The sequence below is a fragment of the Typopeltis vanoorti genome, chromosome 10, assembly GCF_054136105.1.
Source record: "Typopeltis vanoorti isolate ZY-2024b chromosome 10, IOZ_Tvanoo_1.0, whole genome shotgun sequence".
NCBI classification, from domain to species: Eukaryota; Metazoa; Arthropoda; class Arachnida; order Uropygi; family Thelyphonidae; genus Typopeltis; species Typopeltis vanoorti.
The window spans coordinates 17,888,778-17,914,892 of NC_143558.1; the positions used below are offsets into that span (position 1 = coordinate 17,888,778).

At 35.9% G+C, this 26,115-nt stretch overlaps 1 protein-coding gene across 6 annotated transcripts in view; it reads right to left on the reverse strand.

The window, feature by feature from the left end:
• The window catches only part of LOC150102202 (ral GTPase-activating protein subunit alpha-1), an 800,562-nt gene that overhangs the window by 27,728 nt on the left and 746,719 nt on the right, over positions 1-26,115 (reverse strand). For all 6 annotated transcript variants that reach the window (XM_090398990.1, XM_090398987.1, XM_090398991.1 and 3 more), the window contains one exon: positions 14,737-14,867. In XM_090398990.1, the coding sequence (XP_090255116.1) occupies positions 14,737-14,867 (131 nt within the window). The remainder of the gene's footprint in view (positions 1-14,736; positions 14,868-26,115) is intronic.

Here is a 26,115-nt window from a genome sequence, read left to right on the forward strand (position 1 = left end):
AATTAAGAAATGTAAGAAAGCTAAACAGTGTGTAAAACTAGCTAAACAAAAGTCATGGGAGGACTTTGGCAAGAATATAGAAAATAAATATCAAGAAGGTGGCAAAATATTCTGGAGGTTGTTGAAGAAGCTTAGGAATGGAGGAAAGAGTGCTGTAAAAGGAATTAGAGATGATAAAGGTGAAATGAAAACAGGAGAAAAAGATATCCTTGAAGTATGGAGTAATTACTTTGATAAACTGCTAAATGAAACAAGCAGTGATGACAGCACAGTGATAAAAAACACTGACCAGGCATGCAGTCAGGAATACATATCCATACTTGAAGTAGAAAAAGCCATCAAAGGCTTGAAATGTGGAAAGGCAGCAGGAGTAGATGATATTCGACCAGAAATGCTGAAGTATGGTGGTATAAGAGTCTTACAGTGGCTGCACTGCATAGTTCAGAAAGCCTGGACAGAGGGACGAATTCCCAATGATTGGAGTAGAGCTCTCATAGTACCCATATATAAAAAGGGAAATAAAACTGAATGTGAGAATTACAGAGGTATTTCCCTAATGAGTGTTCCTGGCAAGATCTATGCAAGTATACTTGAGAAACGGTTGAGAAGAATTGTGGAAGAAAAGCTTGGTGAAGAACAAGCTGGATTCAGGCCAAATAGAGGCTGTCAGGATCAGATCTTCACTTTACGACAAATAGTCGAGAAAGCATGGGAATATAACAAAGATCTGTATTTAAGTTTTGTCGATTTGGAAAAGGCATATGACAAGGTGCCAAGAGAGAAGCTATTCAATACGCTGCAGTTATATGGTGTCAATGGGGCATTATATCAAGCAATACTTAGTCTTTATTTGAGTTGTGAGTCAGCAGTTAGAATTGAAGGAAGTACAGGAAGATGGTTTAATGTTAAATCTGGTGTGAGACAAGGATGTACATTATCCCCTCTGTTATTCATTATCTATATGGATCACATTATGAAGGAAAGTGATATTAAACATGATATCAAAATTGGAGATGTTAATGTCAGCTCTTTGCTTTATGCGGATGATGTTATACTTCTAAATAAATCCGCTACAAGTCCGCAAGATTCTCTGACTAAATTGAATAGCTGTTGTAATAGATATGGTATGAAGGTCAGCAATAAAAAGACAAAGACAATGAAAATAGGCAGAATCATTGAAAATGTCAACTGTGTTGTGAATGGAGAACCTGTGGAACAAGTAAAACATTTCAGCTACTTAGGCACAATTTTTAGTGAAGATGGTAAACTAAATATAGAAATAGACAACAGAATCAGCAAAGCTGGTATCGTGGGAAGTCAATTGAATAAATTCATATGGAATAAGAAAGAAATTAGTCGGAACACTAATTTCTTTCTTATTCAATTTTAACTTATGGATCTGAGAGCTGGGTCAGAAGTAAAACACTTGACCAAAGACTAGAGACCGCAGATATGAGAGTCCTGAGAAAGATTAGAGGCGTGAACAGATGGCATCAATGGCAATATCATATTAAAAATGATGATATTAGGAAAGAACTTGACATTGTCAGCATCCAGGAATGCGTTAGCAGAGCTAATCTCAGATGGTATGGTCACTTAAATAGAATGGGCGAGGAAAGATTAGCAAAACAAGTGTTCTCTGCCAGGTTGGCAGGAAAACGACCCAGAGGAAGACCAAGATATAGGTGGATTGATACGGTACAAAGTGCCTTAGACAATAGAAATATAAGATCTGATAATGTTGGAGTCTTGACAAGTAACAGACTGATTTGGAGGAAAATTGTAGATAGGAAGTTAGTAATGATGTAATTTTTTCATGTAGTACTGTCATATCCTGTACACCCCTTGAGGGTACATGGCAGGAATTTGATGATGATGATGAATTAAGAAAGGAGAACTTAGACTCTTTTAAGGTTAAGAATTTAAATAACATGTATACTTGTCTTTGTGAAATAATAAATGTGCTTCTTTTTTACATAATCAATTGAGTTTGTCATATCTTCTGCGGATTTGAATTACCGTTTGGAAAATTTCGTACCATGCATTTAAAGGAGAAACCATTAGTGATATGTGAATAGGGACCACGACTGCATGCATATATCTTGATCCCTACAATTTTCTTTAAGTATTTTAGATAGTGTATCAGATTTTAGTTGCCGGCTGGCGCAGTCTTTAATCTATACAAATTTGTCGGCAAGTGAAAGTCTGATAGCAAGAGATACAAAGTTTAATGTTAAAAGTAAAAAGAAAGTAAAGCCAAATTAAAGATTAAAGATAAAAAGATATTAACAGTAAAAAAGATAAAACACAACCAAAACGGGGATATAACAACGGGTTTTAAGCTGAAGCCTTTTCTCGTTTATCGTTCAGAAAACCCTCATGCATTTAACATCAACAAGCACACACTGAATGTTTACTACCGTTCAAACCCTAAAGCTTGGATGACTCAAGCACTGTTCGAAGACTGGTTCATGAACTGCTTTATTCCCCAGGCTCATGAATGTTGTGCGGAGAGAGGTATCCCCTTTCAAGATTTTATTGATTATGGACAATGCTCCTGGACACCCTCTTCATCTGGACGATCTTCAACATGATGTTAGAGTGGTTTTTATGCCACCTAACACAACAGTTCTCAGTCAACCCATGGATCAGGGCGCTATTTCAGCAGTCAAGGCTCACTACCTCAAAACGACATTAGAACAAGCCATCAAATCCATAGATTCTAATGCTGATTTATCTTTGCGAGACTTTTGGAAGCAGTACAACATTCTTCAGTGTATTAAGAATATTTCGACTGCATGGGAATGTGTAACAAAGAATTGTATGTTGGGAATTTGGAAAAAGTGTCTAAAATGTTATGAGAATACATTTGAAGGATTTGAAAAAGGAGAGGAACTGGAAGTGATTACAGAAAAAATAGTTAAACTTGCAAAAAATCTTAAATTAGAATGTGAAATAGAAGACGTAGAGGAGTTGCTAGATTGTGAAATAAAAGAACTTTCGGATGAAGAATTGATTGCACTGGAAGCACAGAGAGTGTCAGAAGAAAAAGCGAGAGAGGAAGAAGAGAAAGAAGAAGAGGAGCCAGAAAAGAAATTCACTGCAAAGAGTTTATATCAGATACTTTTTCACAACTGAATAAAGCTCTCTCCAGTTTCGAAGCAATGGACCCTAATGTCAAACGATTCACAAAGAACAATTCGCAATGGACCCTGATGTCGAACGATTCAAGATACTGTGTGTTGTTATCGTGAGATATATGAAGAAAAAAGAAACAAACTGTTCAAACAAAGCCCGGCATGTTCCTCATCAAGAGAACATCTCCTACCTAAACCCAAGAACATGACCCTGATGATCCACAACCCAGCACAAGCAAAGATTAAAAATTGATTTTGTAAATTTCATTTGTATTAATTTTTACATTAATTTTAGATTGTATTTTTGTGTTTACAGTACAGTATTATTTTTTACATTATATACAATGTAGATAATTATAAATTTAAAAGATTATAAAAATAAATTACAAAGATGATAAAAAGATTAGAAAGGTTAAAGAATACTGTTAATAAATATATGGCCGACATATGACCAGATCGACTTACGACCTGTCAGCCAGAACAGAAGCAGAAGTCGGTCGCAAGTCGACGACCAAGTGTATTTTATATGCTATATTTATCATTATTACTGCTATATGGGCATCTCCATGGAGTCTTTGAAACTTATTGTGTGAGGCACACACATGCTAACCATACTGCCTATAACAACTCTTCTTAAACTTTCATTGAAGAGCACTCATGGTCTCTGCTGGTAATCCATTCCATACTAACTCCCCAAGGGAAGAAATCTAGTCCTCATATCCTTGCTAATAACATAACTTAAAGAGGGAGGGGGTGATGGCTTGTTCTTTCCCTTTGCATTTATTCTACTTTGAGAAGCTTATGTTTCTATCACATTCCTTCATTACTGCTTATTAACTCAACTATGTGACCCACAAACCATCAGTCTATCCTCATAGGTCACTTCCACAGAGTGGCTTATGAGACTAGACTGAAGTTACTTGCTTCAGAATCATCTCCACACACTTCACTTCCACATCCAAGAAACCAGGCAAGGCAACCAATCTTTGCCCATCACTTCAGTTATAGTCATATCACAGCCATATAAAGAAGGAGAATAGTTTCTTTATTCCTGCTTGTCACTGTGTTTCTTATTATTCAAGTGATCCTTTGAGTTATTTTGTGTACTTTTGTGATATGTCTTCTGAATGTGAACTCCACAATCACCTCCCAAATCTCTAGCATGCATCAACAATTTCTTGCAGTACAATCCCATCAATATAATGCAGAGATTGCAATTTCTTCAATGCAAAGTGTATAACTTTACATTTTTCCATATTAAACAATTAACCATTATCATTTGCCCACATTACCAGTCTACTGAAATCATTTTACAGGACCTATAGATCATCTTTATAACTATTACATTCCCCAGATTTTAACATTGCGGCCAAATCAATTTCCAGTATCATTAAAATTTGTTATTTCAAATTTGCAAACTGAACGTCAGTGGCCATAGCATGGAGGATCTGTGGTACCACTGGTAACCTGCGCCCTCCCTTTGATTCACCGCTATCACACGATATTCTCATGTCTAACCATCAGTCATCTTCATATCTAAATAGTTTTATCTCCATTTGCTACAGTTTACATAATAAAATTCTATTGTCATATCCTGTCAAATGCCTCTGCAAAGTCTAGCAATATCATGATGTAACTATTTCTCTTATCCAGCTCAAATATCATTTTACTGTAGAAGTCAGTACATTACTAAGACAAGACCACCACTTCACAAAGTCATACTTTCCCCCCACAGAATATAATATTTCTATCCACCAATTCCTGAATTATGTCCCTTAACTACCATTCTTGAGATATTAAACAGGCTATTATTATTATGGGTATCTCCATGGAGTCAGTAGACTCATCGCAGGAGACCCAAACTAGCAAAACAATATCTGTCATATCTCTTCTTGAATTCATTTATAGACGAAGAGCTCACAACTAAATCAGGCAATGAATTCCACTCATTCACCACCCTCCAGGCAAAAAACCTTGTTCTGACACCCTTGTTAACCACACTCTTCTTTAATTTCCAGGGATGACCTCTTGTTCTTCCATCACTATCACACAGCTGAAACATTTCCTCTGCATCAATCCTATAAAAACCTTTCAGTAATTTAAATGTTTCTATCATATCCCCCACTTCTCCGCCTATCAACCAACCTCTGCAATCCACAAGCTCTCAATCTATCAATGTAGGGAGCATTTTTTACATCACTTACCAACTTAGTCACTCTTCTCTGAACCCTCTCCACAGCCTCCTCATCTCCAAGGAATCCAGGTGACCAGACCTGAGCATAGTAACCCAAATATGGAAGTATCAACGCTTTATAAAGGGGAATAATAACCTCTTTATCTCTGGATGTCAGTGTGTTTTCCTCAACAACCAAGTAATCCTATGTGCAATCTTGGACACCTTAGCAATGTGTCCTCTGAACTTCATCTCCTTATCTACCAATACCCCTAAGTCCCTAGCCTCATCAATCTCTTGGAGTACCTTTTCATCGATGTAGTACACAGCTGGTAATCTTTTAATCCCAAAATGCAAGACTTTACACTTTTCCACATTGAACTGACATCCATTTTCTTTTGCCCATTCTACCAGCTTATTTAAATCATCCTGCAAACTTTCAACATCAGCTTGATTTTTTATTGCGCTACCCAACTTTGCATCATCAGCAAACAACTGAATATCTCCCTGTAAGCTATTTCCTATATCATTGATATACAAATTAAACAACAATGGCCCAAGCACAGAGCCCTGAGGCACAGCACTGGTCACCTGCCTCATCCTGGACTCAGCTCCTCCATACACCACCTTCTGGTATCTCTCCCTGAGCCCTTCTCCTATCCATATCACCAATTTAGTATCCATTCCCATCTGCTCCAATTTGCGTAACAGTGTTCCATGGGGTATTCTGTCAAAAGCTTTAGCAAAATCCAGAAGTACCACTGTGTAGTCAGTTCCTTTGTCCAACATAATAGATGTCATTCTATTATGAAAAGTTAATAGATTGCTAAGGCAGGATCTACCTTTAACAAAACCATGTTGGCCTCTATAGAGTATCATATCCTGATCTACCCATTCTTGAATTTTGTCTTTAACCAACTTTTCCAATACTTTTACCACTACTCCTGAGATGGTGATTGGTCTGTAATTAACTACTGCAGTTTTACAGCCACCCTTATGCAAAGGAACCACTTTGCCTAACTTCCACTCCCTAGGGACCATATCAGAGTTCAAACTTAAATTAAATATCCAAGCAAGAGGGGTTGACAATTCATTTGCACATTCATGCAACACCCGAGCTGATATTCCATCTAAGCCTACAGCAGTGTTTGCATTTAAATTTTGCAATATATTAAATACCTCTGATTTCTTAGCTTCAATTCTCACATTAGTTATTGCTGCAGGTACAGAGATATCCTCACTTGGGTGATAGACTTTTGAAAAGTGATCACTCAGTAACTCGACTATTACATCTGATTTTGTCACCTCAATACCATCAGCACCCACTAAAGTTATCCTTCCAAAGTCATTCTTCCTACTTGCCATATAGCGAAATAACTCTTTGGGATTACCTTTGATCTCTTTGGCTAAGGTCTTCTCATAATCTGATTTAGCTTTTCTTACTATGCTGGTAACCTTCCTAGCATGAGCCTTGTACTGCTCATGGGTGTACTGATTGCCTTTCTCCTTGTAAATTTTCCAAAATATTTTCTTTTTTTGCAGGTCAAGCTTGATACTACTGCTCATCCATCTAACGCCTGCCTTGTTTGACTTCCTGACCATGGGGACACAATCTGATATTGCTTTCCTCAGATACTGGCTTATTTTATCCCATGCACTGCTAACATCTTTCCCCTGCAATATGTTCTGCCATGGGATGGCTGCAAGCTCACTCCAAAGCTTGTTATAATTGCCTAACTTGTAGTTCCGTATATACCCTTCTTAACAGAAAAATCAACAGATTTCACAACCTCCCAAGTCAATACCACGTGATCGCTTTCACCAATTGGAGGTAACGAGGACACCTTACTTATGCATATATCCTCTGAACCAATAACCAGGTTCAACACTCTCAAACCACGTCCCTTCAATTATGTGCTGTTTCAAGTAATTATCTCGTAGAAGATATATGAACTCCATTTCCTTTTTGTTACGTGATATTTCCTCCTTCCAATTTGCATCACCATAATTAAAATCCCTCATAATAATCACTAAACCTGCACTCATTGCACTAATTTGCTGATGCACGAATTCAATATCTCCGCCAGTACTCCCTGGCCTATAGCAGCATCCAACTGTATATTTGGTTGCATTGGTCACTATTTCGCACCAGACCACCTAAAATGAACTCTCATTCACATGTAACTTGCCACTTTCTCTTAGTTCTTTATGTAATGGGACTATGTTGCCTTCTTTCCACTTCTTTGGGACTCTGCTATTTCTCTTGCACTTTCCTGTAACACATAGGTTGAAATATCATTGTGAATACACCTGGTGGGTGTATTCACAATGAGATTTTTTACTACACTAAGCCTCTTCAATTCATTTACCTCTAATCTCATATCAATGTCTATTAAGTCAGTAATTGCAATATCACCACATGGATGACATCTACTTAAAAAAGTGATCACTCAGTAATTCATCTATTTCTTCTGCTAACTCTCCTACTACTGGCATTCATTAAAGTTTTCTTTTTACAATCATTCCTCCTCTTATTTTATTTATTTATTTTTTATGTTGAGTCAACCTATAGCATATTACTACCGTATATGGGTAGTGGGTTGGGAAAGGAAAAACTTGTTTACATTTGATTTAAAAGCCTATGCATTGTATTCAGAATATGCTGTCATCTGCAAAACTGTGTACTGAGTTGGAGGTCAACTAAAGTAGGCCATTGATATATAGAAGGAATAGGGTTGGTGTGAGAGCAGATCCTTGTGGAACCCAGGCATTAGTTAATGGTGAGAGGATAAGGAACCATCCACCATCACAGATAAGTGGTGTGCATTCAGAAGAAAGCTGGTAATCCAACTGCAGAAATCCTGAGACAGACCAAATGATGAGAGTTTGCTTAGTAAGCCTTTGTGCCAGACCCAGTCAAAAGCTTTGGAGACATCAAGTGCAACTACTTGAGATTTATCAAATTTCTCCATGGCATTTGTCCAGAGATGGGTGATATATGTGAGTAGATCTCCTGCTGATTGGCAGCAATGGAATCCATACTGGTTGTCGTTATTAGTTGAGTGCCTTCAAGGTAGTGTAGGAGTTGGGAATTGATAGTTTCCTCCATTAATTTCAATAGGATTGAGGTGAGTTAGATAGCGCAGTAGTTACACGGCAGTGATTTGTTGCGCTGCTTAGAAATGAATATAGGCTAATTTCCGGGCTGTGGAATAGATACCAGTGGAGTAAGACAGTACATACAGGCAACATAGGATACGAGTCAGTTCTGATGCAAGCCCTCAGGACAATTGGAGGAATGCCATCAGGGCCAGTAGACTTTTTTTTGCGTCTAATTTGGACAATATTTTTCTGATCTCTTTCTGGCAAAAGGATATAGGGGTCATTGTATGTTGGGCATCTGGAATGGTTTGGAGACATTTACTATCGTCAGTTATGTGTGAATTGGAGGCAAAGTGTGAAACCAGGAGATTGGCTTTTTCTGTGAGTGATGATGCAATAGAGCCATCTAGGTATGACAGGGTGGGAATAGTGTTGGGGCAAAAGTTAGGACAAATTGCTTTGGCAAAAGGCCAAAAGTTTTGCTGTTATCTGGACAGGCTGCAAGTTTCCTGCTTTTTTGCTCTTTCAAACTCTGTTTTGGAAGCATTGATAGTTTTCTTGAATCTATTTCGAGCTTGAGTATGAGCACTAAAGGAGGATGAAGTTCTTGATGTAAGCCAGTTGTGGTATGCTTGATTTTTCATTTGTACAGCCTTGGCACATCTCCAAAAGATGTGCCAAGGCTGTACAAGGGTTTAGTTAGGGGATGGCACCTCATAGTAGTGTGGGAAATGTATGTTTTCATGTCAGTGAGGATTACTTTGGTGATACATTCGATGCATATGTTTGGGTTGGAAGGCCAGAAACAATAGTCCAACCATGGGAATGAGGTAGTATAGAAGTCACAGAGGCTGTCCCACTTGGCACTATTATAATGCCAAACTACTCTTGTATGGGAGTGGCTATGTAAGCATTGTTACATAGGGGATAAGATGAGCACTAGACTGCGGTCGGAATTACCTGGGGTGGGGCACTACACTCACTCTGTATTTGGAAGGGTCATTATTGAGGAAGAGATCTAGGGTGTTTGGGGAGTGGTTCAGATTATTTGATATTCTGGTTAGCATGTGAACAATTTGTGTAAAGTTGTTAGTGATAGCAAAAGTTGCAGGCAGCATCTCTGCCTGCAAGATTTGTTCAACTGGAGGAGGAAAGCCAGTTGGTGTTGTGGACATTAAAATTTCCTAAGAGGATGATTTTACTGTTAGGAAAGTGGGACTGGAGAAAATCAATTTTTAAGGAGAGGAAATTAAAGAGCTCAGAGTGGTTAGTGGCATTAGGGGAGCGATGCAGACAGCAAATGAATGTGACTGAGTGGGGAAGGAATGTTTTCAACCAAAGAAGGTGGAAGTTTTGCATCTTCTTCTTGGGTTGAAAGGATTTAAAGCGTGTGTGGTTTGGAAGGTACTCTTTAAATCCTTTCGACCCAAGAGTGGCATCTGCACATTTGCTATAAGCAAAAGAACACTGATTTCCTTTGACCATCTCAACTAACTTTCCCTCATAATATGATATGGCCTTTCTTACCATGCTAGGCATCCTTCTTGCTTGCACTTTTGTACTGCTCATGAGTCTGCTGATTACTATTTTTCTTATATATGCCAGGAAAGGTTGGTTGATTGGTAGAGCCTCTGCTACTAATGACTCAGTTAAGTAAGTTTGAGCATGGTAAGTAGTTGAAAGGGGACCAATCGTTCGATGCTGTTGGCACACTCTCCCTCGATGAGTCTTTGGACTCCCTGGAGGTGTCAAATAATAATAATAATAATAATAATAATATATCCCCTTGAACATTTTTTTTTGCAGCTCCTGCTTAAAGATGCTATTTATCCATCATGCATACCTCACCTTTGGGTATGCAAGTCAAATAATGCTTTTCTCAAAAACTTCTTGACCATTTTCCAAGCACTAGTATAAACATCCTTCCCTTACAGTTTCTTTTACTACTTCAAGCTGTCTCCTGAGTTTGTCATAATCACCACCTTTGTAGTTCCACATATACCCCTTTTACTTGAGAACGACCCATGATTATCCACCTTTCAGGTCAATATAGTGTAATTTCTTGCCAAGCAGATGCAAAATTGTTACTGTGGTTATGAACAAAGTTTCTAAGCCATTGCAAGATCTAATACTCTTAAACCCTTAGTACCTTCTAACACATGCTGTTTTAGGTAATTATCTCTAAGTAAATGCATAAATTGCCATTTCCTTACCCCTCATAACTAATCTTCTTTCATGAATTTTTATAGATTACCTTAAAATTTAACCAAATCTTTTTTAGCTTATACAGACTATATATAAAAAAAATCTGTTTCTATGACAAGTGTGCTAGTTGATCTTGTTTATGTGCATGCAAAAAATAAAACTCAATTCTGTCAATTTCCTAATATGTGAGTAATGTGGAATGTCTAACTTTTTGAACATGAACAAAGATTTAGAAACAGGGCCTCTTTTCCTTCCCCCCCAGTTCTCAGCTGCACTTCAGAAATTGGAAGAACTATTCTATACTGCTTTCTGTTTGGAACAAAGCTTTACATGGGATATTACTTTGAAGATTTAATGGCTCACCACAACACAACTGGTAAAAGAAGTAAGTACTTTATTAAGTTAATATTAAGATAGTTAAAATTTTAAGTTAGTATCCTAAAGCCCTTAGGATAAGGGCTTTAGGATACTAACTTAAAATTTTATATTTGGTAAAGGATGGCAGTTTATTCATGTCTTTGGTAGTTTCTTGCAAAGATAATTAATTTATATTTGTAATATTCTGTAAGGCATAGTTTTCAGAAAACAACACCCCTAATTAAATAAATTGTATATCACTGTGATCATACTGTTATTATAACTAAGCCTGAGAATGAATGCTTCAGTAACTGAAGGTAAGATATTCATAAATAGCATTACTAGTGGTGTTGGTAATATCATTAAATTAAATCTGGAAGACAGTTTAATGTAAATCAGGGATAAGACAAGGATGCACATCATCTCCACTCTTAGTCATCATCTATATGGATTGCATTATGAAAGAAAGTGGCTTTAAAACTGATATTAGAATTAAAGATAAACTTAGTTCTTTGCTTTATGCAGATGATGTACTCCTAAACACATCCAGTGCAAGTCTTCAGGATTCTCTAATTAAATTGAATAACAACTGTAAAAAATTTGGCATTAAAATCAGCAATAAAAGACCAAAAACTATGAAAACAGGTAGGAACATAGAAAACTTCAGCTGCTACATTTTCAATGTAGAACTATAGAACAAATAAAATATTTCAGCTATTTAGGCACAAATTTTAATGAAGATGATAAATTAAATTTGGAAATAGACAACAGCATATGTAAAGTTGGTATTGTGGGGAGCCAGTTGAATAAATTTATATGGAATAAGGGAGAAATTAGCCAAAACACCAAACGAGTATTATACAAGACAGTGTTCAAACCAGATTTAAGTTACTATAGACCACAGTTATGAGAGTTCTGAGAAAAATTTTTGGAATGAGCAGATGGCAGAATCATATTAAAAAGGAAGAAATTAGAAAGGAACTGCACGAGGAAAGGTTAGCAAATGATGGCAAGAAAGAGACCCAGAAGAAGACCGAAGTCTAAGTGGATTAATTCAGTCAGAAGTGCCTTGAAGCAAGAAATAGATATGACAATTCTGGAGTACTGACAAGTAATAGATTGATTTAGAGTAAAAATGTTGACAAGAGATTAATAATAGTGTAAACTTAATCGTGTAGTGCTGTCATAGTAGCCTGAACACCCTTTGAATGTACATATCAGGAAATTAAGGATGATGGTATTACCAATATTTTTCCAGGTGCTTGCAAGCTTAGTTAAAGAAATCATATGTCGATGTGTGGCATTAAAAAAGATAAGCATTAGTATTAATGGAGGATTATTTATGAAATCTTTACTAATGCCAGTTGTTAAGTTTGTCCCATTGAAACACTATTTTTTTTTTTTTTTTTTGTATGACTGATGTGGTTTTTTGGTACAACTTTATTGTCCCTTCATTGTATCTAACTGTGATCATATGTATCATAACAGCTACCACATTGTCACCCAGCTTGCCACCAATTAAAGACTACATTATTCATAGCACAGTTGAGGATTTCACAGTATGCTACTCATGTGGCAGGGTACACATCTCATGGTTTAAAAATGTGACAGGTGAGGAACAGGAATGTGTATGTGTGCCTTAAATATATGTAGTGGGAAGTGCTGGGTGACTTCAATGTTACTGTCTTGGGCTTTACTAGCAGCAGAGGTAGTATGTTGGAAATGAGTAAGTACCAACTTGTAGAAAACAGCAGTGTGTTAGATAGTGAAGAGACAGTGAAAGAGATGTTTATGCATTTGATCTCAGATCGAATGTGGCAGATGTTTTGACAGATGGCCATGATTGTGCCTGATGTGTAGCATTAAATGTGTATGCATACAGAGAAATGAAACTGCTGAGAAGGGAAGTGGACAATATGAAAACTGAGTTGAAAAGGATGAATGAAAGGATCACTATACTAGAGAGGTTAGCTAGTGCAAGGAGAACAAGACAAGAGAATGGAAGAGGCAGGGCAAGAGAAGAAATAGGAGAAATTCAAGAGTGCATGGGAGCAAGGGATGGAGAGATGAGAGAAAAGAGGTAGAATGAAAGGAGGGAGGGAAGAGATAGAGAGAAAGTGAAGCAGAAAGGGACAAGGATGACAGCAAGAAGAGTGAATCAAGCTGCAAGGAGTGTCATGTACGGAATTTGATGATTCAGGGTGTGCAGAGTAGAGTGAAAGAAGAGCGGTTGTCTGAAGGAATGACAGAGAGACAGAGTATGGTGGTGGCAATAAAGGGAGTTCAAAAATGTAGAAGAGAAGACAGTGATTGGTTGGTAAGAATAACCTGAGAGGCAGCATGAATCATGCAGCAAGAGATTTAAGACTGTTGCTTGAGGCTATGCAGCAGAAATATGTGAGAGATAGATAGTGTGCTGTCTCCATATGATAATGTGACATGTAAGGGAAGAGAAGTGATAATAAATGAGGTGACAGTGAAAATGTGTAGGAAGAGAGGTCTGGAATAGAAAACCAGGTTGCTTGGAGTATGTTTGAAGACAGAAAGGAGCTGTATGCAAGAGATGGATTACATTTAAAGACAGAAGAATGCAGGCATTTGGAGAGACTGTTGTTTTCTGTGCAAGGGAAACTAGAGTTGTAAGGGTGGAAGGTAGCAAGGATGGCCTTGTGGGGATAGTGGCTTGAGAAATGAGAGGGTGTATACTACAGCAGAGAGCTAACTGAAGTCTACAAAGAATAATAATAGCTTTGTGGATACTGACAAAGTACTGGTTTTTTAATTCCTAATGCTCCCGATATATAAATATCAGGAGCATCAGGAATAAAGGGGAATGAGTATGTGACATTGACTGATGTTTTACTGATGATTGCTAGTATCAGTGATACTTGATTAATGAGGACGATGTTCTAACACTGATAGAAATTGAATGGATGAAAGAATTGGAAGAAAAGTCAGTAAGTGCATGGGAGATTGGTAAGAAGAAATTGTTGGCAGCAGTGCAGGCTATATACCTCAAAGGGAGGTGACTAGTATAGTAAGGAGAGAAACATTACAATATGAGAGAAGACTAATGCTGCAAACTCAAAACAAAGTTGAATTTCAAGGAATGTTTTTGCTGTATGGGCAGTAGGAAGAAAAATTAATATGGACAGATTACCTTGCTGGAGGGAGATGGGACTCAGGTGACTAATGCAGATGATACAGTTTTTGACCCATTTCATGATCACTTTATTAGAGTGTTCCATTATGATAAAGCACTATTGCTAGAGGGATAAGCAGAAGTGAAGGATTAGAAGTGAATGTATTCTGAATACTGAGCACTCTAGATGTCAATATGTAAAGGAACTACAGGGATTTTGCCAGGTACTGTGCTAAGGATCTGACCATACCATTAACTTCTGAGAAGTGGAAATGTAGTAAGAAAGTGCCACTGCATAACAACAGTGGTAAAATGAAAGTATAAAACTACAGACCAGTTTGTCATTCTACTGTAGTTGTTAAGATTTAGGAAAAATTGGCAAGAACTCATATACAGAACTGGGAAGATGAGGTCAAAATCATTTATGCATGCCAGCATGAATTTGTTAAGGCATAGACTGTGATATTTTTGGATTTTTCAAAAGCATTTGACAGGATATTAGATGAAAAATTGATATTTAAACTGCATTCTATATGGGTTTGATTATCAGAACAGTGGACTGGATACATAATCTCAAATACTTGGAATATAAAACTGCAGTATTTAAATAAACCACTTACCAGGAATTCTAGCAGCTTGAAGAGATTTTGGTGGAGCTGGTGAATAGACACTGGCAGCAAATTTTTCAAAGGTAGTAAGATCTTTGTGATTTTGAACAATAGTCTTCAAAGATCTTGATCTTTCCTCAAAACTGTATTACAGTTAAGAGCATTTGATAAAATTAAACATACATTGTGCATATTATTTCATCAACTAATATCAGAAAATCAAATAAAATAATCAGAAAATCAATAAAATAAAATTTCACTAAAAATCACTCAGCCACTATTTTTTAACTCATAAAACAAAATTTTTGTAGACTCATTGTGGGAGGCCTATCTTAGACAGCACAAAATCCATAATGCCATTCCTTAAATTTGCTCATCATACATGCTTTTACCACCTTATCAGGCAATGCAATCTGCAGTCCAACCAACCTTCATTCAAAAAAAAGCCACTTTTCATCCTCTTACTCATGACTTCTATTTGCAACTTCCAGTGATGATCCCTTTCTTTGTTCCTTCCCTTGTTCTACCAACATACAAAAGATCTTCCCAGTGTCAATCCTGTAAGTACTTCTCAAAATATCTCAATCATATCACTTCTTCAATTTACCAAACTCTGTGGTTTGAATGCACTTAGTCTATCCTCATAGCTAACATTATACAGTCCTGATAGAATTTTTGTTATCTGTCTCTTCAGATGTGGTGTGATTTGTGGTCATGGTTTTATACAATGGAATCACCAGTCATATCTCTGATGGTCAAAATCCTTAGTATTGGAGTCCTCTGTGTTCAGACTTGAATCTCTTTTGTAATATGTCACCTGGACTTTAAATTTGCATCGATCATCACTCTAAGATCCCTTACCTCCTCCAGTTTTTCTAGTATAGTACAAATAGAACATGTAACCACCTATTCTTGGATCCCGAATTTCAACAACTTACATTTCAATGCATGAAACAGATATCCACATTAATTTGCTCACCTGTCCAGCTTATTTAAACCCACCACAACATTAACACTCTCACTAATAACCCCAATTAGCCTCACATCATGTGCATATAACTGAATATCCTCCACCTCTGCAATCCAATCCAGTAACAATGCCAATAACATAGTCAAACAGTAGAGGTCTAAGTACTGAGTCCTGTGGAATCCCCTTCTTCCTCGATACCAATCACCCATACTCAACTCCCTGATATCTATCATACAGCCAATCACCAATCCAATAACTTGCTATCTAAATCCATGTGCTGCAATTTAAATATTAGTTTATGATGTAGCATCCTATCATCAATGCCTTTGTAAATTATAAAAGCTAGTGAGAAACAAGTATGTCCTTAAATGAATCCATGCTGATCCTCACATATAATATTACTGCCATTGGTCTAATTTTGTATACACCTCTCACTGGTTTCTCCCAAATCTTAACAACTCCATTCTGATCCCCCCCCCACACCAAGCAATGGCACTATTTTACCTTCCTTTTTTCATGTGCATCTTTTTCATAGCTGGATTTTCAATAAACAGTCAGGTCAACAGAGCTGTCAGTTCCTTAGCATGTTTTCTTAAAATGAGGCAAAATCCCAACAAGTCCTACTGTCTTATTGACTTCCAGAATATTTAGTGTTCAAAATACATTTTATTCATGCTTCTAACCTTTGAATCCTTCCCATCTCTCTCTCTCTCTCTAATAATAAAACTTGCTTTTCCAGGATGAAATACCCAAAAAATTGATCAATAATCAACCTCAGTCTATCCTTCTTTAGTGTTCCCTATGACAGATTGAAGGTTCAATATGATAGAACTTCTATTTCCAATGTGTTTTTATCAGACTTTATTACCAATTTGCTATTTTTAAATGTAACCTGCACCATTAACTTATTTACAAATTATGTTATTTTTGTCCATTAATATTAGTGTTCACAGAATATGCAGTGCCATTCCATGCTCAAAACAACATGCTTTATGAAAATTAGTATATTCATTTTCTGCTATCAATTCCATATAAAAAATGAAATCGATAGCAATTCCATATAAAAATGTTGCAAAACCTACAGTATATTAACACTTCTTGAGCTTTAATTTCTTTATCAACCACAATAGCAATGAAGAAGGTATCTATATAAGTAGGTTCTTTCCTGCAATTCCAACTATAAGAATTAAATTCACAGCTGGTTAGAGTTAAGAGCTCCAACCACTCAGCCTACACCAGTGTTTCCCAACTTTTTTTTTGGATCATTCCCCACCTCAATGCCTCAAAGATTTTGATGCCCCCCCCTCTAGCATAATAGTCAGCCAAGTTCTGAAAAAGTATAATATAAATATGTACTTTAATTAAAAAAGGAACATAGGTAAAACTGTTTTTAATTTGACTTTCTTCAATGAATATAAATTTTATATTACACTTTGTATATTATAAAACATAAATCGAACTGAACTCGGGAAAATAAAATCCAAGTTAATGCAATCCTTGAGCTTGATGTCTGCTGCAAAGAGTTTTTATTTGAGGTATTAATTACTAATTTAGTAATTTTCAATCTCAAATCTCCATGGTTTATGATATCCAGATGATTTCTTTTTTTCAGTAGCAAGTCATTTAGAGCACTAAAGCCGCATTCAACTAAATATGACAATGGGAAAGGCAACATATTTTTTTGCAAAACTAGTTGAATTTCGGTATTTCGTTTCTGTCTCGTCAGAAAGCCATGCCATTGTTCCTTTTATCTTAAATAAATTTCTTAGACTCATCATTTTGCTTTTCTGAGAGTTCTTCTTGATACTGTATTTATGTTGACTGCTGTGCTAGTGACGTCAGCTTTTTTTTCTCAGAAAGTCAGGGTTGCAACATCGACAATGGTGAGTTTTTTTGAGTATATCGGGAGGTGATGAATGCAACGTCATTTTCTAATTGCTCCCCAAAATATTCAAAAATTGCCCACATTGCTACACCATTCAGCCAGCACTGCTAGAATAAATTCTTAAAAAAAAACAACACTAAATTTGATCAATCAACAGTACTAATTAAGATAATGGAGTCTTCAAACATCAGAAACTAAAACGTTTTAATAAACAACAAAACAAATACAAAATTTCATATACGTATGTATTTTAAGTATTCTAACACAAGCATTTACTGGGCCACATTATGCACACTTTCTATTTCAAGAAATAAGGAATAATTTTATCCTTGGGCTCAGACAGAATGACATTAATTACACAGTTAATCATTTGCAAAAAGTTTTTTCATTCAACTGAAAAAGGATCACTTCAAAAAACTCAATTAGTAACTATTCTATATGAAGCAGCAAATGCAATTTCCAAGTAACTTGTTTCTTCATTTTCTCTCTCTCTCTCTCTCTTTCTGAATTAGCCATAGGGAACAAGAAAATTCTATCATTTCCTATTTGAATTATTATCTTACAAAACTTAAACAATACTCTGGAATAGTTGACAAGCAAGAATAACATGTATCATAAGTTTATGACTGGCAATTCTATGTTTAAAGAAAATCTTCCCTTTAAAGTAGAACGATGACAAACTTGTAAGCAATTCTTTGACTTAAAAAAAAAAAAAATATATATATATATATACATATATCAGGGATGTATATTATGGGTGTGTGGTGCATACTGTTGGATTCTGAATATATAGAGATTGGAGTAATTATTATTTGCTTCAGAATCCAACATGATCTTCCATCACAAAGCCTAGACTTGTAAATATTATTTAATGTACACAACTTATTTTACAATTTAATATTCATATAACTACTTTAATTTTGTCTAATATCTAATTATTTAATCAAAGATATATGTATTGATAATGAAAAGACTGTATTTAAATATTATTAAGTTTATTTTATTTATTGCTATATTAACATAAGAACTTGTATTTGATATTTTAACTACGCATTAATTGAAATATAAATATTCTTTATTTGTTCCTGTTTGTGAAAGTTTAGCGTTATGCAATACCTCAATTTTATTATATTTTGTTTGGTTGTCATGGAAACGTATGTAAGTGAACGAGCACGTTTTTGGAACAGAACGTGGGGAGAAAACTGAAAGTTTACTAAAAAGGAATTAGTTAAAGAGATCACGAGAAGAAATTAGGCGGGAAGAACGGATATAAAAAGCGAGGAACGCTGGAAAAGAGGAAGCATTAGAGATTTATTAGAGAGGGATTGGCATTAGGTTGGAATCGGAGCATTCGGCATTCCGGAATCACAGTGCGATAATAGCGAGTCGGCAAGTCACTCAAGCAGCTAATAAAGTCTACTAGTCAAGAAGCAGTTAGCTAATAAGTTGTAGAATAACAATTATAGCTACGGAAAACAGCTAAGAGACTATTAAATAGACTAGTGATACTTGAATTGAGATTTAATTTCAGCGCCGACTTTTCAAGGACATACGGAACCTTGAAGCAAATTACGAAGTTTCTAGAGAATATTAGAGCTGTAAAGTTGAAGTTTACCGTTAGCTATGCTTAGAATTATAGTGCCTAAAGAATTAATCGAATGCTGGAGGAATGAACAACTGTGCATATAAAACTTAAAGTTAAGGAATTATTGTGTGTTGCCTTATTTCATGAGTGATCAGTAGTACTTTATGCAAGAACGTTTGTTTATGTGTATAGTGACTGACGATTAATTCAGTTATTGCTTAGAATTATTTTAAAAGAGTGCCGTTTATTGTTAAAAGTGTTTATGGTTATAAAAAGTGTTTATGTATAAGTTGATGAAGATAGAAGATTATTCCGACCATTAATATTCCTTTACAGAAAAGTGTGAGAGTTTCATCCTAGAATTTCCTTATACTAACAGTAACTATTGAGGAAGTTAGCTAAAGTGTAAATTTAAAAGTATTTGTTTGTGAAGAGGTATTACTGCAATTTTTGTTGTATTTGGAACTTAAAGAACTATGAGAAGACTGTATTTTAGAGATAACAGATTTATCATTGTCTGAGTTGTATGATTGAATTTATCAGAAGTTACAATGTTTGTGATATCTTAATTACTGATTTGAATTTAAGTGTAAAATTTATGATTCTAAAATTAAATGTTTGTTTTTGTTAATCAAAAGTTGTATTTTGCCTGAATCTCTTTTACTGCACCATTCATAAAATATTCGAACCAAAGCGGCTGAATTAAGTAAGTTAAATATACTCGGCCAGTATATATTTTAAGGAGAAATAGTTGAAGGTTGATTTATTGTCAATTCTTGAACTAATCCAGATATAGAGTGGCACAGTCTATAAATATAAATTTTCTCTATATTTGTATTAGAAATCAAGTAAATCAAGTAGCAACTATTATTTAGGTTAAGAACATCGTAATAACTAAATGTCGGATCCAAAGTATAAATTAAGACGAAGTAGGATCCAACAATACCCATGGAAATAGTAATATAACCAAATATTATATTTCTGCATTTATTCCTGTTAAAGACTTGGCTCTAATTGTTTCCTGGCTTGTGTGATTCCTAAAATTAAATACAATAGACTAATGCTTCATGAAGAGGACACTTTCTGATGCATAAATATTGCATCACATTCATGTTAATTACCCTGGGTGTGCAGTTACCTTTGAGCCCTTTGAACAGACATACAGATGGTGCAGTGGGTCAAATTCTTAGTGTTCCAGTGGTTTTAAAGTACAGAAGATGAGGAAGGGTGTGAACGGAGTCAAAAGCACCCAGAAATCAGTGCCTGTGATTGATTATTGTGTTAACCAATCCAGCTCAATGTTCTGACTTGTCATGAGTTGATGTTTTTTGTTTTCTGAGATTCATCTCTGTTGCGAGTGCGAAGTGCAAACTGACGTGTTTAGGACACCAATATAGACAAGTAATTTTCTATAAATAATTTATAACTTTTTTGTCCATATTTACAATGGGAAAGAGTGTTGAAGATCTACTGAATGTCCCATTTTCTGCCAGAGCTTTTGCAGATTATATGATTATAGTCGAAGGAAGTTGGAATTTGTGTATAAATAAGTAGAATGAGTTAATTTAGCCTGTCTTTTGTTCAATCCAGAAAAATAATAATTTCCCAAACGTTTTCCGATTTTTGTGCATATATATGGCTGTATTTAAAAATCACATCAAAATTTAAATTATCCTTGTTTCACTCTAGTATTTGTCAATGATAATCTAATCTCACCATGAAACGTAAACTTTTTCTGCTTCTCGCATAAACAGCATGCATGAAGTATAGCTATTGCTCATTTCACCTTTATGCTTTCCATATTTAAAATTTTATTAATTGATAAATTAAAGTAATCACAGTTATCCTACAATTAATTGCATTGGACCAATTAAGATGAGCGCTGACACGCTATGCACTCTTAACTTTCATACATCAATAAAAATGCAATCTTATGGTCAAATTGAAGTCTTTTGGTAGCCTGGGTTGCATAAGCCACATGACAGCACACACACACCTAAATGGGCACAGGACGCCACTGATATATATCACTGAATTCTCATTCTAAGATCTTATCAAGAAAACAGCACAAAAGTAAGAGCTCAGCAATGAAAGTAATGGCACTTTAGAACAATATAAAGGTCAGTTTTATAAATTGGTAAAATATCTATCTTGAAAGAGAGAACATCTGATGTAATTTTTGCTTTTTAATAAAATTTACAAGAAAAATGTTCTATGTGGACAATCAACTAACTTAGTCTAATAAAACTAATCATGTTTTTTTTTTTTTTTTGTGTAAAACTTAAATAAATTCTATAAACATGATAAATGTAAGCCATTGGACCTATCCAGATTAGGAATAGTTAATAACACTTCACAGTTCTCTTCCATTTTTTTTTTTTTATCATGAAGTATAGCTATTGCTATACTTAAAAAAAAAAATTGAACTAAATGAAGTTGTGAAGTTCTGGGGGCTGCCTACGGAAGGATGCATACTCTGTTGGTGGAACTGTACTAGATCTTGGAATGATGACTGAGAGAAATTTGAAGTTTAGGGGGTATATTGCAAAGTGGTGAAGGTAACCAAGACAAGTGATGCAATACTGAGAAGAATCCTGACCAACAGAGATAGAAGAGTGGTGATCAGGACTTTATGCAATGGAATCATTGTGGATTGCTGTGCTTCTTCAGATATGGTCACTAGGATTTGAAGGGGATAAGTTAACCTTGGAGATGTAGAGGCAAATAACAAAAATGATATGAATAAAAAAGGACAGTTATTTCTGTCCTTTTTTATTCATATCATTCTTCTGAAGACTGAGGTTTTTCTCGCCCTCAATACTAATGCAAGCAGTATCGGGAATAAGATGGAAGAGTTTTGGGCATTGACTAGTGCAACCTTGCCAAAAGTTATAGGCATTAGTGAAACGTGGCTAACAGCGGATAGAATGTCAAGGATTTATTATTTTCGAGGAAGATAGAGATGATAGGATGGGGAAGGGGTGATGCTGATGGTAGCAGATGAATTGTGACCAAAAAGATTAGGAGATAAGCAGGAGCGGTACTGTTGACAGGGTGTAACATAGAGGCAGCCTGCCTCATGGCGCCACTTAATAAGGGCACTCATTCAGCCATATTATGATAGGTACCGTATTACGGCAACAAGATATTTTACAAATACACGCCGTTTAGTTTATGTGCTTATTATATTTTAATAATAAAAAAATTATAGTTATACATACTAAAACTAAACATTTTAGAACCCATTTATTTTTAATTAAATTATAATTTAAATTTAGAAGAGCTTTAAATTATTTTATTGCACAATATCCCTTTAGAGCAAACATTTAATATTATTATGTAATTGATTTGCATTAATGTTTCACTTGTAATAAAAACAAAATAGCAATTGGAGATTTTCTTATATTTTTGTCTTATAATCCATCAGGGGCAATATTTAATTCTTTGCCTCAGGGTACGATCTAATCTGGCAATGGCTCTGAGCAGGAGGGTGGCTGTTCATCTAAAGCAGTCTGCTGTGAGATCAAAACCAGTAAGACAAAATATACAGTTGGTTGTTGCTATAAGCCAGGAAGTTCCATGAATAATCTGGAAGACATGCATCGGCAAATTAGTACAATGAGTGCAGATAGAGTGATTATTATGGGGGACATCAACTATGGGATATAGACCGGAAGGGAAAACATCACATGGCAGGAAGGAAATGGAATTTATACACCTACTGAGAGATAATTACTTGAAGCAGTATGTGATGGAGGGGGGGGGGGCTAGGAATGCAAGATTATTCAACCTGGTTATAAGATCAGAAGAACTATCCATAATCAAGGTGGCCAAACTGCCTCTGATTGATGAAAGTGACCAAGCAGTCTTGATTTGGGAGACTGTAAAACATGAGGAATATTCTGTCAAGAAGGGATATTTGTGGAACTACAAGTCAAGTGATTATGACATGCTTAAATCTTTACCACGGCATAAAACACCACAAGGAAGGATGTTAGTAGTGCATGGGAGATAGTTAAGGGGCAACTAGAGAAAGCAATATTAAATTGTATACCTAAGGTAAGGAGGGTTAATCAGGTAGGAGTTAGATGGATGAGTAATATCATTAAGAATGAGTTGCAGAAGAAGAAAATGCTGTGGAGGGTATATAAACAGAAAGGTGATCAGCAAACTCATGAACAGGGCTCAGGAAAGAAAGGTAACCAGCATGAAATGGAAGGCAAAATCATATAACGAGAAGAATCTAGCTGAGTAGGCCAAAGGAAATTCCAGAATTCTTTTGTTATGTGGCAAGTAAGAGGAAGAATGACCATGGAAGATTAACCTTGGTGCTGATCGTGATGAGGTGGCAGAAGCGAATAAAATAGTTGAGTTACTGAGTGACCACTTTGCAAGGGAATATCATCCAAGTGAGGTTACTGATGCAATATATGTGACAAACTGATGTGGATGAATTTGAGGTTCTTAGGATATTGCAGAATCTCAATATAAATACAGCAGTGAGTAGATGGGATATCAGCTTGGGCTTGCTGACAATGTACAAGGGAAAAAGCAATGCCTCTGACTAGGCTCTTTAATTTAAATCTCAGCTCTGGTAGAGTTCCAAGGGAGTGGAAAGGGGGAAAAATAATTTCCTTGCATAAGGGAGGTTCTAAGACTGCAGTAGCAAATTATAGATCAATCAGTATCTCAGGCATGGTGATAAAAGTACTGGAAAATTTGATCAGAAAGAGAATTCAAGATTGGATGGGTGAGAATATGATACTGTATGAGGGGCAACATCGCTTTGTGAAGGGTTGGTCGCACGTTAGTATTTTTTTTAACCTTTTATAATAATATATAATAGTTAACAGCTGAGATGGATAAAGGAAATGGCTACACATTTCCTTTATCCATCTCAGCTGTTATCCTTTATCCATGATTCTACTGGATTCTGCAAAGGCATATGACAGAACAACACATGGAACTCTGTTTATGCAAATTAGAACATGGGGATGGATATGACACTGGTTATGTGGTTAAGATAAATAACCTGAAAGGAAATATTCAGTTGTTTGCTGATGATGTGAAATTAGGTAGAGTAATAGTTAATCAAAGTGATGTGGAGAGCTTGGAGAATGATTTAAATAGGCTGGCAGTATGGGCAAAAGATAATGGGTATCAGTTATGTGGAGAAATGTAAAGTAATGCATTTTGGGATAAATAGATTACAAGCTGTGTACCATATTGATGGCACTGTACTTCAGTAAATAGATGAAGCCAGAGTACAGTGGTGCTGGTAGAGGACATATTGCTAAGGTTGATAAAGTAGCTCATAAGATTACTTGGCTATTGAAGAACACACTAAAAAGTAGAGATAAGGAAGTTGTTATTCCTCTTTATAAGGCCTTGATACGTCCACATCTGGATTACTGTGTTCAAGTCTGGTCCCCTGGGTTTCTTGGGGATTAGGAAGCAGTGGAGAGGATTCAGAGGTGAGTGGTCTGTGGAATGTTCTCTATGACGATAAGTTGAGGGTGTGTGGATTGCAGAAATTGGCTGATAGGAGAAAACAAGGGGATATAATAGAAATAATTAAGTTACTTAAAGGGTTTTTTTAGGATTCATGGAAATGTTTCAGGATTGACTAGAGGGGCCAAAACAAGGGGTCATCCCTGGAAGTTGAATAAAGGTGTGGTTAGTAGGGGTGTGAGGACTAGGTTTTTTGCTCACAGAGTTGTGAATGAGTAGAATGTGTTGCCAGTCAGCTGCGAGTGCTTAATGGTTTCAAGGAGATGTATGATAGATTGTGTGGATAGTTTGGTTCTCCTGCAATAAGTCTTTGGATGCCAAGAAGGCATCCAAACAATAATATCAGCAAGAGCCTAAACAAAAGCATTTCTTAAATAATATACTTAAGTGTTAAAGCCAAATAACTGGGAGAAAGACTCACATAACTTTTAAGGAATGTGGAGAAATGACATGGACTAGAATCTGACCTTATGTCCAATCCTTACCTTCGCAATGTGCACTCCATTAGTAGGTATCCACTGGATTCTGAAAAGTGAGAATGGGCTAGCAATTTATTACATAGCCAACCAAATTGTATCCTCTGTTGGCTTAAACCCAAAATACATCTAATGGCACAACATGATGAGATTTCATGCCAGCTGGGGCATAATCCAGTTAAACAAGGCCTCCCTGCTTTTTTTCTGAGGGTACAAGGATGAACAGTGAAAAGTCAGCTACTGGAACAAACTCAAACTCAGCACCTAACAACAGAAGAATTGAAGATAGAAACCATCAACATAAGAAGTTTCAATGAAAAGGATATGAAACTCGCAGAAGAACTGGAATAAGTGCTATGCAGGTGTTACTTAAAGACAAAAACATTTGAGATCTTACTAAGTAATAAGTATAGGATGTTATATTCAGGCAACAACAATCAAAAAAAGGAAGGAGTAGTGATAGTACTCCTTCCTTTAATAACATCAAAAAAAGGTAAATTTCTTGATTAGAAGAAAATTTCATGCAGAGTTATGTCAGCAAACTTCAAAATGGCAAATTGGACAATTTGCCACATTCATAAAGAAGGTTCTCCTAAGGAAGAAGTGTGTAGCAATCTTTTGAGTCATTAGAGCAGGCAGCTGACATAAAAAAAAAAAAAGTGGTCCTTGTTGGAGGTATATCCCACCAGATATATATGAATGTTTTGGGAAAATCTGGAGAAAATAATGCTCAGGACACAGACCAGTCATTACTAACATCACATTCTAACATAAAAATGTGTACAGGTTCATGTGGAAATAAGAAAATCACATCGACTATGTAATTGTGGATAGTGACATCTTCATGCTGGTTCAGAATACAGGAGTGTACAGAGGATCTGAAATCGGAAGTGACCACTTACTTTTAAGGATAAAAATAAATACTATATTGAAAAGAACAACATGTAAGAAAATTAAATAAAAA